Raw genomic sequence first — 16,467 nt, 5'->3', positions numbered from 1 at the left:
AAAAGCTTTAAGCAGGAAAGCTGGCTTCCTGGAGATGTGTGTAACCACTTGTTTCTCATGAGTGTCAATTTAATTTTTAGTGTTTGACTCCATTCAACCATTTTCCAATAATTTATATTGCTAATCAAGAAGCCATATATAGGAATCCTTTGGGTGATTGGGATTGGAAATCAGCTCTTAAATGGGGGGGGTGATTTGTAGTTTTTTACAGGGTATATTAAATCACTAGGTGCTGAAGGGCATTTTACTCTTAAGTAGTTTGATTCATTGGGTACTTATTTACCCAGGCAGACAGACAATCTTAAATTTTCTTCTGCTTGGATATTATTCTTTTCAACATCTTTTGCCATTAAAAATGTAAATAACCAATTAGTTCCTAGTAGGGGTGGGGAAGGGCAGGAGAGAAGAAGGTCTTGGGCTTAGTTTTCCTCTGTGTATAGGGGAGTACCTCTATAGGAACCTCAGTCTTAGCTGGTAGAGAAAGCACTGTGTGAATTATGCAGGGGAAGTACAGGAAAGTGTAATACAAATACAGTTTCAGTGCTTTGGTTCTGGCTAATAGGAAGTTTTCACTGCTGAGTGTTCTTGGTAAAAACTTGGAGATTCTTTGGAACGTTTTGGGCATCTAAGTGACTGTCAATTTGTATTTTTACTTTTTGTGAATGCATGTGGTAGGGTGCAGGGAGAGGACATTTGAAGAAATTATTATTTTTTTTCTGATAATTAACCAGATGGGAAAAGGTTACATCAATAAACAGATGTGTTCACGAATTTGTTTTCCATGGTAATGATCCTTTGCATTAATGAAGAACTGCTTGAGAATTTTAGATGTTTGCTTGTTTTTTTCTGGAGTAGCCTCCCTCTCCTTGGACTGGTAAGCCTGTGGACGCAGTGTGGAGCATTCCAGGGTGAAGCAGGCCTCCCTGGAACTTAGATTCTTTATCACACTCCCAGGGAATTCATTTCAAGCTGCTGGTACCAGCAGCTGCAGCGTGATATTGCCCAATCCTCGGTCCTCTTTATTGATGGGTGAGAAGGAGTCGAATTGCTGTTTAAGAAATTTTATTATCTTTAGAAGGGAAGAATTTATTATAGGGGTTTTCTTAGATGATCTCTTTCATGTGGGTTAAGATGCTTTGAGCTCTGACAGTCCTAGCTGCTTAGAGATTCTATGTTGTTTTCTCCCAAGGGTGGTACTGCCACTCTCGAGGGATATTTGCACGTGTATGGGAGTGTTTTTTGTTTTCACTATGGTGGGGGCACTTTGCCCTGGACAGTTCCGCAAGATGGTGAGTAATCATCCCACCCTAAATGCTAATAGCATCCTTTCAAGAACCTCTGAGAAGTGTATGGCTTTGTTTATAATGCTCTAGTGTTGATTGACAGCCTGGTTGTAGGCAGGCAGTGGTCTCTGAAAAATAAGTGGGATGCAAGAGACTGTGGGGAAGGGGAGAAAGGCTAGTACCTCGTGTTTAAATGAAAATGGAGAAGAGTAGCTCTGTTACAAATGGTGCCAACTTAAGTTTCTCATTTCTTAGAATTGAGAGGCCACTCTAATAGTGCATCCCATTCTGTTGGCTTTTGGTCATTGAAAAGATACTTTATTTTAATTACTGAGCAAATAGGTAAGTAATCTTTGAGATCAACTGACTATATTGAGAGCTGACTGAGTTCTGTGGGCTGGACACTCAGGCATGTCCAGCTTGGAGAGGATGGTGGGGAATGGTCACTAGGATGCTGTTGGTGATGCCCTGTGGAACCTGTTGGCAGTTTAGTGGAGCTGCTTTGGCTCAGGTCTGAGGCAACTGGAGGGGCTGCAAGGTGAGATGTGTCTCTGCTAGCAGCCTCTTGGTGAACCACCCACCAGCCTGCTCACTGGGCTTGTGCTCGGGGGGGAGGTTCTAGGGATTGAAGTGAGCTCCAAGCTTTTCTCATGGCCAAAGCATGTGTGCTAGTTCAGGCTTGCATCTGTCCAGAACACAGTTTTAACAGTTTAGTTTTAACACAGTTATTGGCACAAGCGATCACTCTCACACCCATTTGATATTGTCACCCTTGCTTGGCACTCAAGGCTCTTTTTACTCCATCTTCCTAACCTTGTTATCTACCATGTTCTAAGACATTTCCTCTGCTTGGACCATGGAAGCCTGCTCATTAGGCACACACTCATGCTGGGCTTCTGTCCAGTTGTTTCAACCCTGCACACAAAGCCTGGCCCCCCTGTTCACCCACCCAAATCCTGCTCATCCACAAAGACTCAGTGTAGTCCTATTCTTCTTCATGAAGACTTCTCTGATCACTCCAGTTTACAGTGTCATTTTTCCCTGCAAGGCCAGTTGTACCTTCTCAGGTAGACCATGTACCTTCTCAGGTAGACCAAGTACTTGGAAAGACCGGTATGTGTAATATAAAGAGGATCTAGCAGGGAAATAGGATTTGCCATAGAAATTACCTTAGCTCTGTTAACTTTGGACAAAGTACCATTGACTGCTACTTGCCTTTCTCTTCTAAGAAGAGAATTCATGGAAGGGAGAAGAAACTCTTATAAGGAAAGGATAAAAGAATGAAACTGGTATTAATATAATTCAACATCTTTTTCTGCCTGTTTGGAACCAGCTGTGGAGTCAGATTGGCTATGTGTGAATCCCCGCTTCACTACCTACTAGCTGTGAGATTTGGTCAAGTCTCATTTTCCTCATCTATGAAATGGGTCTGTTAATACTATGGCACAGGGTTATTGTGAGGGTAAGCAAGATAATGCATGGAAGACATTTAAAATACTGCGGGCAGGTTCTAGGTGAACAAAAGCTGTCATTTGTTTTGTGGGAAGTGGGATGATGAAAAGAATGGAATCACACACGTCTTGGGTCTGAATCAGATTTTGACATTTTCTACCTTTGTGGCCCTGGGGAAAGTTGGTTAATGTCACTGAGGCTCAGTTTCCCCTCTATTATGTAAGTGTAAATCTCACTTCATATAGTTCTAAGAGTATCCCATGGATGTGAGTAAGGCTTTATATATTGTCTGACACATAGTAGGTGTTCAATAAATAGCAAATATTCTTGTTGCATGTATGTTTAATTTATAATGTGTAAGTAACTTTTGCCCCCAATAAACTTGTAAGCTCTATGAGTAAAAAGATCATATCTTATTATTTTCTTCCGCAAACCCTAGACAATGTTTTGCACATAGTAGTTAAGAATTTTTTTGTGGCTTTGGTGAATCTGGCATCATATTTTTTGGTCCTTTTTTTTTCAGTTGTACTTAAATGATGTATCTACATGACAGTGCATCATAAATATCAGAAGTATGTTTATCAATACCAAAGGAATTGAAATTAAGTACAGAAAAAAGTGAAACAAAAATTCCGGATAAATTAAGGAATTGCCTCTTAAATGTGTTTGTTTTGAGTTCAGTGAAGGTAGGACTATTAAAATATGATTTAGTTGTACACATTTTTAAAAGGAGCACATGTACCTTCCCAGGTAGACCAAGTGTTTGGAAGGACTAGTATATTAAGAGGATCTGGCAGGGAAATAGGATTTGCCAGAGAAATTACCTTACTCTGTTAACTCTGGACAATGTTCCATTGACTACTACTTTCCTTTCTCTTCTAAGAAGAGAATTCATGGAAGGGAAAAGAAACTTTTATAAGGAAAGGGTAAAAGAATGAAACTGTTATTAATATGATTCAACATTTTTCTCTTTCTTCTTTTTTAGACTCCTGGATATTCCTCTTATTTCAAATTATTCCAGGTTTCATTTTTCTGTCTATGGATTTGAGATTATAAATTCCTATTTAAAGTCTCATTGTTTTTTCTGGTAGTTTTATATATCTCTGATATATAATGGTCTCAAGAGACTGAGTTTTACAAAGAAGAATCTTCTTCTTTGTAAGTACATCAGTACCTGATGTACTTGTATGTGCATTAGCCAGCGCTGTGCCAGAGTCTATAAATGGGATGTTCTCAGTTCAGTGATATTGCCTGCTCTGGAAAACAAAGGACTTCTTCCCTCCTCTGGGCACTGTTACTCTAGTATCTTATCTTAACACATTCTTAGTATAACACTTATACCATGAAGCGTGGGATATGACTCTGAAGAAAGGATTACTCTTTTTTTTTGGTCCCCCTAGTCCTGGACTCTATAAGGTTGGAAAACAAGTTTATCCCTATGCCTTAATATAAATTTTCCTGAAGAGATCGAAATCCTTTTCTTTAAAATTTCTTGTGTTGCTTTTGATTGTTGCAATTTTCCTAAGCTCAAGAGTTTTTCACAAGTAGACTACTCTTTCTTCTCTGACTCAGTATGTGAGCTATATGGATTCCATACCAGCCCAATTAATGAACTCAGTTAATGTTATAGCAATTTTGGGAATGAAATTTTTACATTCATTCTTGCATTTAATGGAATAAACATTTTTATTTTTTGGCCAAAGGGAACATAGAGCGGTGGTCAATGAAGCACGGATACTGGAACCAGTTCTGTCGGCTTCAAATCTTTGCTTTGCACATATTTGCTATTGGATATTGGGCAAGTTACTGAACTGCTCTCTGTCTCAATTTCTTTACTTATAACATGTTCAGAATAATGGTATCTGTCTCATAGGGTTGTTATGAGGATTAAATGAGCTAATGTTGGCAAAACAGGATGTTATTTTTTTCGTCTTTGCACCATCTATTCTGATTCATGGGAAAGGCAGCAGCTAGTGCTGGGGAGATGTGGTTCTGATGTTTCCCTTTTAATAACTGCCTGGTTCTTAACAAAAGGTTTTTATTTCAGTATGGATTATTATGTTTTCCTCCTTGGTTTTTATTAGAAGGAAAATGTTTTAAGTTACATAAGTGATTGTTTGCAATATTACCTCTTGGTTAAAACTGGATTGGTTGACTATGGGTGTTTAGAGACTCTGTTGAACAAAGTTTTAAAGCTTGTTCTACAAAAGGGAGAAAAATCTACCCCTTTTTCCTCCCTTGAATTCTGTAGGTAGGTGGCTCCACTGTATGAAATTATCCCCCCATTTTTTTTTTCTTCAAATAATTAAACAATATAGCATAGATAATATCCAGTAACCTTTGGAGGGCTTTTGAGTAAAGGCTGCATATTTAAAACAAAACAGAAAATAAAGTGCATATAGACCAGTTGAAGTCAGGGGCACCTGCAATCATTATCAGATCTAACCTAGACCTTTTCACTAGCAGTTTGTTTTGAAACAATGCATATTCTCTTTATAACAGAATGAATGACAAGCTTCTGACTCCAGCAAAGCATTTCGACTAATTGCTGACAGGTCACCCAGCAATGATAAAGTATCAGTTTGTTTTTTCTGGAGAGATATTTCCAAACAATAGTCATCTGGGAGTCATAACAGGCATGGAAGTTACTATTGAAAAGGTGAATCTGACAAATGAATTATCATGGATCTGTTGATAAATTGAGTACATTGAATTTGATATATTACTTTAGATAATGGAGTGATTGGGAGATCAAATGTGAAAATCACTACCTATAAAATGTTACTTAATTGCAACATTTCTCCATCAGTTTCATTTTTTGTATGATTTTAAACAATTGACTTTGAAGTGTTTTAAAAAATGACTTTTGGGTCTCTATATTTTGTGCTTTTCATGATGCGATTAACTGGTTTTTAGCAAAAACAAAGAAAACCCCTCAAAATTTGACTTGTAATAAAAGTTGCTTAAGAAATAGCATTAAGTATGTATATTTTCAAACCAGGCAGTATATTGTTCTGAGAATTTTCTTCTAAATACTCAGTTTCTAAGTTTATGCTTTTCTTTTTCCCATAGCAATATGAAACTCTCTGTAAGTGGTCTGTTCTTTATGATTATTATAATTTTTCAGCCCGAAATTATTAGAAACTAAGGGAGACACATGTACTGAATTTACAAATGTACTACATTGGATTACTAACAATAGACCTAATTGATAAAAGTGATTTACTATATGTTGTGTTAACAGCTAACCCTCCAAAGCCCCTAATCTCCCATGGAAATATTGCTTTGTAGAACGAAATCCAATGAGAAGTTCTGGGATTCCAGAGTGAATTTGTACATTCCTTAGGGGCATTTTTGCAAGGGAGGTTGTTGTGTTTTAAAGGTAGTTGATAAGAGACCTGCACCACCAACCCCAGACCTGCACCACCAACCACCATCATGCATTAGTCTATAGAAGGTATTTGGGTGTACGTACTCCTGTACCACTCGGTACCACCATTTAGCCAAGGGAAGTTTCTGACCATTTGCAGCATACATTATAAATCAGGATGTCACTACCAGACAATCAGATTTGAACATTCCATGAACAAAGTAGCCTACATACCCTAGGAATAGATCACTTAACTATGTTTATGTCATGCTGTTGATATGCCTGCATTTACACAAGTCAGGATAGCACATTGTTTATTTATTTTAGGAGTAGGTAATTGATTTGTATATTTACCTAATTTGGGGTTAATTAGCCAAAAAGTGCTTAAATCCATGGGGAAAATACAATTATTCTTCCAACTCCGAAAATTACTCCTTTATTCCTTGGGTTTGTGAAAGAATAATTTTGAGTCTTCTCCAAGTTGGGCTGGTGTTGGCTTCTCTTTTAAAAAATTTCCTACTTGGCACATAATGCTTGGGAAGGTCACTGGCCAGATATTTGGGGAAGCTTGGAGGATTTCCAACTATCAAATTAGTCCCCTCGGGAGACCCAGGAAAATCACAGGATATATTTGTGCAATGAAATGCACTTGTTGAAGTTTATTCTCCTAGTATCACTAGGGGATATCACTGCCACTTGGGAATGTGGCAACCTTTGGTGCCAAGTTTGTACACTCTGGTTGGCTGTAGAGATTTTTTTCTTTTTGACTCTTTTGTTTAAAAAAAATTTGTTTGCAGAGATGAGCTTACAGATCTGACAACTTAGAAATTAGTTTCAAAAAATAAAAGCCAAAATATTGGTCTGAATCTAAGAATCAAGGGCCATAACTTGCTATATAGGACTTAGTAATAAAAAGTCACTTCAAACAAATATAGGGTGGGAAACTCAAAAAAGCATAGTCAAGCAAATGAAAAGTTACTCATGATGTTATTAATCAGAGATAACCACTGTAAACATTCTGGACTTTTTTTACAGTTCTCTTTCTTTTTTGCGTATGTAACTCTGTTGTAAGTAAAAATTTGCATCCTTGCCTTTTTTCATTATATTGTAAATATCTCTCCAAATATTTAGAATTTCTTTGTACTCATTTTCTTAAGTTCCTAGTATATCCTTTTCTTATTATGGGACATTTGGGAGGTTTGCAGTTTCCTTTATTATAAATAATGCTGTGATGAAAATCTTTGTACTACATACATCTTTGTCTAGTTCTCTGGCTAATTCCTTAGGGAAAAAACCCTAGAAGTAAAAATACTAAGTTAAAGAATAAACATTTTTAAAAAGCAAGATACATGTCAAATTGCTTTCCAGTTGGTTACCTCAAGGTACACTTTAATCAACTTTGTATGAAGATGATCTTCTTCCTGCAAACTTCCAAACACACTTTTTTTTTTTTTTAAGAGATGAGTTCTTGTTTTGTTGCTCCAGAGCAGTGTCATAGCTCACTGGAGCCTTGAACTCCTGTGTTCAAGTGATCCTCCCACTTCAGCCTCCTGATTAGCTGGGATTACAGGCATGTGCCACCATGCCTGGCTAATTTTTAAATTTTTTTGTGGAGACAGGATCTGGCTTCAAGTGATCCTCCCACCTCAGCCTCCCAAAGTGCTAGGCATGAGCCACCTTGCCCAGCCCAAACAAATATTTTTGTATTATTTTCATGAAAATGTTTTTGTAATTTTATAAATAGTTTTAATTCCTTTGATTACTTAATTAGTTGAATAATTTTTCCCTTTTTTGAAAAATTTGTGAAATTTCTGTGTGGCATTTTTTTTTAAAATATCTTTCTATTGCTTGTTACAGGATGTGACAGTGACCATTTTCGCTGTGCAAATGGATATTGTATCCCTGCAGCCTGGAGGTGTGATGGGACCAATGACTGCTTGGATGACTCCGATGAAAATGGCTGCGGTAAGTGAGGAGGGGACAGGCTAAGCTCTATTTTGAAGGACGTTAGTGTTTTGTGGTGATTTCAGCTATAACAAAGAGAAGAGCTGCACCTTTAGGGATAGATCCAGGCCTGAGCCCAAGTCTTTTGAGATCTGTGTGGCTGAATACAGAACTGATGGTGTTAGTAGTTGTTTTAACTCCTTCTGAGGTAGGGGTTCAATTCACATCAGTTTCTGTCTCACCCTTATCCCTGGACCATGACCTTGATATGAAATTAATGATATGTAAACAAATTTGGTGCAATTTTCTGAAGCTTCTGTTTCTGATACTCACTCTGTAAATTTTGTGCACCACCAAGGACAAACAAAATTTAACTAATCATAAAATCACTTTCACATACATTCATTCATTTTGTTCTTTTATCAATATTCTGAGGTAGGTTTCAGATTCAGAAACTGAGACTTAGAGAAGTTAAGTCACTTATCAAAGGCCTCACAGTTGGCGAGTCCATGCACAAATCCCAGCCCTAAGTCCATTGCTTTTCCCAACTTGCCATCGGTGATCAATCATACCACGGTAATTGTACTCATTCTGATAGATGAACAGAGAAGGGTTATCATCCAAACACCAGGAAAGCAGCTGAAAAAATTAATTTCATTTTGTATTCTTGGCCATCACATGGCACACCAGAACAGTCAAACTTGGGTGTATTGTTTAGATGATGATGCATTTGAAAGTGGGAGGCTGGGTGAGGAATAGGTCCTGTACAGTGCTTCTCAAGCTTCCATGCACAAGTGGATCATCTGGACGCTTATTAAAGTGTAAATTTTGATTCCATATGTTTGAGGTGTGACCTTAGATTCTGCATTTCTACTTGCTTCCGGTTGATGCTGATGCTGCTAGTTTGAGGAGCACTTTGAGCAAGGGAGCAGCTATATTTGTAGAGACATGATCACGTGCTATCTATTTGCTTCCTTAGGGCTCATTGAGTTCATTTCTGGTTAAACAATAGGAGCAAAAACGCAAGAATTCTGGGATAAAGGAATAAATGAACAGTTATACCAACAATTCTTCAGAGATTATTCCCTATTTTACATTTTATTGACCTATAACATTAATCTCAATAATAATACCAATGACAATAGTGATAGCAACTAACATTACATGGCACTTTTACATTTGTTATTTAACTTATTTTTTACAACAAACCATGAGATAAGTATAGTCCTCATTTTATGATGCATGCATTGAGATTCAGAGAACCTGCCAAAGATCCTAAAGCTAGCAAATTATGGAAATAATAATTATTTGATGCTGGGTCTTCTTTCCTAAATCTCATGGATTTTCCAGTTCATCATGATGCTTTGCTATTAGTTATTACAAAAAAATAATTTGACAGTAACTCATGGTTAATTTTTACTTACATTAAAATTTTAATTTAATATTTTTGTTGTAAATTTGTATGTATGTGTGTTTGGGCTGTTTGTTTTATTCTCTGTGTTTTTATATTGCTTTGGATTATCAGTTTGTCATGATACCACTGCTGAGGTTATTTGGCAGTAAACTCTGATTAAGTCTACAGACTAGTATGAGGGTTGTTTACTATTTGCCTTCAAGTAAATTGAGCAGGAGTTGACATACATTCTTCTGAAACAAGCATCGCTTGCTGGTATAATGGGGTGAATGCTTGCCACAATGAGTCGTTTTTTGGTTTCTTTTAGCTCCTTCATCCTGCCATCCGGGCTATTTCAAATGTCAGAATGATGGGAGTTGCATCCCTGACTCCTGGGTGTGTGACGAAGATCAGGACTGTGGCGATGGCTCAGATGAACATCAGAATTGCCGTAAGTGTTTGGAGACACCTAAAACCCCACCTGTCACAGACAGGTTACACACAATGGGATGATTCTTTATGACTGCAGAGTGGGGCCTTAAATGACAAGGGAACCTATCTATGCCAGCAATCTTGTTCAGGGGTTGGATGATATTGAAAGTGTGAATGTACTGAAGAATTATAAATATACCCCAACAATTTGGAAATGGGATTCGTTCCCAGTCTTTAGATTATATTATACTCAAGAAAGAAACAAAACATTTATTGTACATAAAAGTGGGGGGTCTTCATTTGTGTGGTTGGCAGTTAGATGAGTCCTTCTGCTCTTGTATGTTTTGCATTCCCACCTTTCACCCCTTCCATCCCAGTACTAATTAGACTCTCTTCTTTTAGACTGAGTGGAAGTAGGTAGGTGTGTTGGAAGCATTCTTGGTGGTTACTTCAGTGACTGCTTCTACACCCACCATAGGATGAACTGCAGCAAGAAAGAAAATAGTAGCAATGAAGTGGACCTTGCCAACTGCTGCATTCCTGGACACTGAGGGGGTTTGGGACAGTAACCTGGAAGAAACCCTTATATTCTAATTTCTTTGGGATCAAACTGAAAGAGTGTTTTATTTATTTATTTTTTTTTCTTTTTATATTCTGACCCTGTCCCCTCCCTTCTTTTGCCTCTCCCCAAGAGTGTTTTAATGCTTTTGAAAATAATTTTAGGTAAGAGAGCAATCTTGGGTAAATATGAGATGGTAACCTGTGAGCAATTTGTCTATCACGTGCATCATTCCGTTGCTTTCTCTGTTAAGGATATTTGTATAATTTAAAATCATTCTTGTATCAATGTGGATGTTTTTGGCTGCAAAGAAAGAAAAACACAACTCAAAAAAGTTAAACGAAAAGGGGATTTATTATCTCACATCATCAGAAGTCTAACTGTAGGATTGTTGTAGGGTCGATTAATTCCCAGCTCAATCACCTTATCCAAGTTTTCCCCACTTTTCTGCTTTGCCAGATTTATCCTATTGACTTTTCTCGATTGCATAAAAGCTGCTGAAGTCTTGAATTTTACATCCCCATAATGCAACTTTGAACATCTAAAAGAGAGAACATCAATATCCTTCCCCTGTGTTTTTTTTAAATATATAAAACCCAAACCAAATCAAACAAACAAAAAAAACCTGACCTCCAAAAACCTTTCCACAAGTCTAGGCTGGACCCAGGTGGGTGCTGGAGAGAAGATACCAGGCCAGAATGAATGGCTTAGGCTCCAGATACCAGTCGCCCTCTGGAAGTGTCCGACTCTGACCCCTTTGGCATTGATCTTTGAGCCTCACCACACTCTGCTTCATTAAACGTACATTACAAAAATTACGGACATTTATCATCACTCTGTGCCAGTTTTGAGACGTTAGCCGAGATCCTGTTAGCGTTTTCACATAGTCATTGTCCACCAAGATCAAAGAAGAAACAGACGTTTTTGACGGCTGCTTCATATGGAAACTCGTTTAGTCTTTAGATGCTGACAGTGGAAGTTCCATGGCCTTCAGTGGGTCCTGGATGTGTTTATAAAAGACTGGGAATTTAGCTCAGGACTTTTGAGTTCAATATAGAGTGTGAACTCTTTTCAGTTGGGCCACTGCATGCTAAGGGTCTTTTGAGAAAGAGAATAGAAATTTTGAAAACACCCATGAGTTTGGCTTTGGTTTAAATCTACAATAAAGTGTATGTAATTAAATAGCCTGTTGGGGCCCATCAAGGATGGCTGTGGGGTCTGCCAGCAACAGAGGAATGGCGATCCTTAGGGCAATGTGGTTAAGGGGAAACCAGCCAGCTATGTAGGGCTGTGGAGGGCTTGATGGTGACAAATGGCAGTCCTGAGGAAGACGTGGACAGGAGCTCATTAAGGCCACACAGGGGTATGGCATATCCAGATCAGGTCCAGTTATGAGTCAGGATTTGAGGTGGAGTGACAGAAGGGGACGGCCACATCTGGTAGAGGGAGATGGGGGTGGTGGTTCAGAAGTACTGAGGGAGGAAGGAAAAGTGCCAGGCACAGTAGGGGGCAGGAAGAAATCCTTTCTAGGAAATCTTTCTGGCTGGCCTCTCAAGGTCTTAGGGGAAAGGTAGGGTGACCTGCAGAAAGCAGGTGCTCAGGGGGAACAGAATGGGGCTAGATTGTGAATCTCTGGAGAGCAGCGACTGTGTTTTATTCAGCTTTGCATCCCCAAGGCCTGGCGTTCTGTCCCGCAGTGAGTAGGTTCTTAATAAGTAGATGCTGAATGTATGAATGGGTTATTCATATTTTGGTTAGATAGGCCACTTTGGTTGCATTTTGCCTTACTCCCCACAGAGTGGGAAGAAAGCTGAGCTTTATTATTATTAGAAATGATCGTCTGGCAGATGATGGAACTACTAAGAGCAACTGCTTGGGAAAAGAGACTGGAGATAAGTTTATAGCAGTTATTTAACAGCAATGTTACATACCATTTTAAATGAGTATGGATTTCATAAGGCAATTCTGACATTTTTAATGAAAAAAAATTCTTTATTAGATATCCTTTAGCCACAGACAAAATATGCTACCACTGTGCTCACCAAGGTCACCAGAGTACTCCTGATTGCCACACTGATGGGCACTTTTCTTTCCTTATTATGCTGGATGGACCTTTGTTTTGCACTTGACTCTGGTGTTCACCCCTTCCTCCCTGACACTACTCTCTTTTCACCGTGACTCCCAACTGTCCCAGCTCTCTTCTTAACTGCTTTAGTCATTCCATTTTGTTTTCTTCTTCTACTCAGCCCTTGAGTGTTGCTGTTGCTCAGATCCCTGCCCTGAGCAGTACACTCTCTCAGGATAATCTTGCCATTCCCATGATTTCAGTAACCTGTGGGCTGATGAGACTCAAGTCTATGCTTAGAACCCAGATTTCTTGCCCACACTCAGTCTTGTGTATTCAGCTGCCTGTTGTATTCACCTTTTGGCAGCTCAACATACAAGAGGCATCTCCAAGGTGCCTAAAACTCAAGGTGCTCTGATTGAAAATAATCATCTTCCCCCTCGCACTGGCTTTTCCTTTTACAGTTGCTTGTCTACATGTTTTACCTTATTAATAGAAATAGCATTTATCCCACTATAAGGTATTGGCAGAAAATCCAAAATCAGTCTCAAACTGTCAGAAATAGGCAGATGGAGGCTCTTTTACTTGTTAAACTAGAATTTCATAAAACATATTTCATAATGAAAGTATTTTATTAGATGAAAAAGAAAGATTGCTGCGAGTGACATGGAAGATATAATCAATTAGCATGAGAAGGATGTCACAATCCCCCAGGCACCCACCCTAGACACTTGGAAATCATTCTTGATTCTTTCCTCTCCTTCACCGCCCGCACTTAATCACCAACTCCTGCCCTATTTGCGTTATAAACATTTCCAAAGGTCATCCTTCTTTTCCGTTTATGCTCCCACTGCCAACATCCCTTATCTGGTGCCAACATCCCCGTCTGGACTGGCCTCCCTGGCTCATCCTGCACCTCCCCGGGCTCTCCCTGACACCTCTGATCTGTCTCAGAGCCTCGGGTAGCTCTCCGTCACCTCCAGGAGAAAGTTCCAACTACCTAACACGGTTTACAGTGGCCTCCAAGATGTGGCTGCTGCCTTCCCCCCATGTCTGTCACTTTCCTTTCCTGCTTTGAAATGCCACTTTGGGGCACAGCAGTGCTTACAGTTCCCTCGGGCATACTGCGCTCTGTCCCAGCCTTCTGTCTCTATGCATGCCGCCTGAATGCTCGCTGCTTGCTGCGGGACAATCCTTTCCTTTCAGCCTCCCTGACTGCTACTTCTCCTCTAAGACCCAGGGGAGGAGTTACCGTGTCAAGGAAACCGTCCTGTCCATACTCTCATCCCAGAGTGAATTAGGTGCCCCTCCTTGATGTTTCTATAATTCCTGTGTGTCTATAATCCACTTTCATAAGTGTTTTCTAATTATTTCTTAAAGTCTCCCTCAGAAGACTGTTTGCTCCTTGAAGGTGGGCATTGTACCTTTTTCATCTTAAAATTCCCATGTTGGTGTACTCTGTGGTACATAGTAGGTCCTCAGTAGATGTTTGCGTATTGAATGAAAAAATGAATCCCAGCATCAGATTGTTTGATGGAACTATATAATCTTAATTTATTCTTTCTCTATGTTTCAGTGAGCTTTTAATTGCTCCCTCATAAACTCTGAAATCTTAAGCATAAAATAAAGAATTATTTAGGCTTGGCTTTAAGAAGAAAGCTGAGCTAGTTGAAATAATACTGGCCTCTGATTTTGTTTCTTTTCTTATTTTGTTTAAAACTACTCATGACTTGCCTTTTCAGGAATAAAAGAAAATTCTTTAATTTTATGTGGAAATTGACAATATATACTTAAATAAATTATATGGAAATTCAATGAGGAAGTATTAATCTTTTTAACCTTATTCAGATAAAATTTTGTCTCTGCTATGGGCAGAATTCAGACATTTAAGTGCCTTCTAGAAAAATCTATTTATTCTGCCTTTATTAATAGAAGTAAAATTTAACCCACAAATGTAAGGTACTAGGGGAAAATATGAAATCATACTGTGAGCATGTCAGAAATAGGCTGACTAGAAAAATTTTGTTTGCCGTTGAAGAATTACATGACACATTCAAAATGAAATCATTTTATTAAACAAAAAGAAGGAAAAAGTGACAAGAAAGATATAATCAAGTAAGCATGGAGAAGGGTAGTAATTACGGTTAATATTTTTTGCATCTTATCACATAATAATCTTTATATTTGAATTTTTGAGTACCAACTCTAAAGCTATCATTGTCTACTTGTCTTTTAAGAAGGTTTTTTTTTGCTAAATTCTGAGGGCATATCCCTTAACAGACATCTAATTTTATCAGAAAACCAAGTTTTGCTGAACCTAAGTATCTTTACTATATAGAAATGTAGGAAGCTCTATAAAAATTCAAGGGAAAACTTTTTTATTCCATTAGAGGATTATATTCTTTTTTATAGGATCATATTTTCCCCAAATGCTTTTCTTTTTATGTGGACATTTTCTAAAAAATCCCATGATAAGATAATATTACCAAGTCATGGTAATTCTTGCCTCAGATTTACAGACTGGCTTTTACGTCATGCTTGTGGGCATCAATTCATTTGATTTTATCTGTTTTATCCAGAGGCAAATTTGATAAACTGCTGATGTCGTGCTTTCACCTATACTAATCGACATAGGATAAAATCAAGCTAGCTTAAAAATTTTTTTTCTGTTTATAAAATTGACACATGGTCAATGTAGACAGTTTGTATACTAGAGGAAACTATATGAAAAAAAATTAAATTACTCGTATTCCCACCACTCAGCTCTTAACCCTTTGGTATATTTCCTTCTTGTTTATATAAGGATTTCAATGAGGGGAACCTTAATGACCTTTGGTTAATACCTGTATCTGCAAAATTTTTATTTCATTTACCCACAGCTTTTCAATCTATATTGTATTCTTAACACATGTTGATAATGTAATTGTCTACACTAACATGCTTGAGTGTTGATGGTATTCTGTGGACATTCTGATAATACTATACTTTGGTATTGTAAGCTCAGCTTGGTGGCAGCTGGGTCCTTGACCGTGTGTTCCTATGAACTTTATGCTTTCCAATATCCTCATTAGTATTTGGTAAATGTCAGTAGATTAGTCTGTGTCTGTCAGTAATTATGAATTAAGTAATATTTTTTCTCCTTCATAGCTGGGAAAACATGCTCGAGTCGTCAAATGACATGCTCCGACGGTCAGTGTATCCCAAAAGAATACAGGTGCGACCACGTCAGAGACTGCTCAGATGGAACTGACGAGAAAGACTGCCGTGAGTCTATTTCAGTCTTTGCACTGTATTTGGTTTCACCCTTGTCCCTTTGGCATTTTAATCAATTTGTTAGATTTGTTGATGGACAGAAATGCCTACAATACACCTCTTGTTATTGAAATCTCTTGGTAGATTCTTTTGTGGATTAGGGGTGATGTTCTGATAGGAGTCTATTTTTAATGAGACATTGTAAGTGTGTTCTGCCTTAGCACATCAAGTTTCTGTACTTCCTGAAGTAAGAAACTTTTAACATTAACATAGAATCCAAAAAAAATTATTGAATATATTGAGTATGAAATCCAGTTTGGTCAATTTTAACTTTTATTACACTGCTATGGTAAGTTTCTAGGTCACATTTCTCGTTAGTTTTTCTGCTCTTGTGGACTCAACATTTTCCAGATTACCTTTGGAAAAGTGTTATATTTTGAAAATGGCTTTCCCTATAATGGCAACATACTGTGTCAGTTTGTAACTGTGCACCACAAGATAAAGCGTGTAAGTCACAATACTCTATGTATAATGTATAAATGTTGCCATACCAAAATAAGAAAGTACAATCATGTTATATTCTGTACTAGCAAATAAGTAAAGAGTAATCAGTCGGGGGCCGGGTGCGGTGGCTCACGCCTGTAATCCTAGCACTCTGGGAGGCCGAGGCGGGTGGATTGCTCAAGGTCAGGAGTTCGAGACCAGCCTGAGCAAGAG

At 38.2% G+C, this 16,467-nt stretch overlaps 1 protein-coding gene across 1 annotated transcript in view; it reads left to right on the top strand.

Moving 5' to 3' along the window:
• The window catches only part of LRP2 (low density lipoprotein receptor-related protein 2), a 201,514-nt gene that overhangs the window by 28,890 nt on the left and 156,157 nt on the right, over positions 1 to 16,467 (top strand). Inside the window, exons 2-4 of the mRNA XM_012650705.1 lie at positions 7,963 to 8,070; positions 9,771 to 9,893; positions 15,646 to 15,762. Coding sequence (XP_012506159.1) covers positions 7,963 to 8,070; positions 9,771 to 9,893; positions 15,646 to 15,762 — 348 coding nt within the window. The remainder of the gene's footprint in view (positions 1 to 7,962; positions 8,071 to 9,770; positions 9,894 to 15,645; positions 15,763 to 16,467) is intronic.

Source organism: Propithecus coquereli, unplaced genomic scaffold, assembly GCF_000956105.1.
Source record: "Propithecus coquereli isolate 6110/MARCELLA unplaced genomic scaffold, Pcoq_1.0 Scaffold34, whole genome shotgun sequence".
Classification (NCBI taxonomy): Eukaryota; Metazoa; Chordata; class Mammalia; order Primates; family Indriidae; genus Propithecus; species Propithecus coquereli.
Note: the sequence above shows the minus strand (reverse complement) of the source record. Positions and strands in the feature narration are given on the sequence as shown.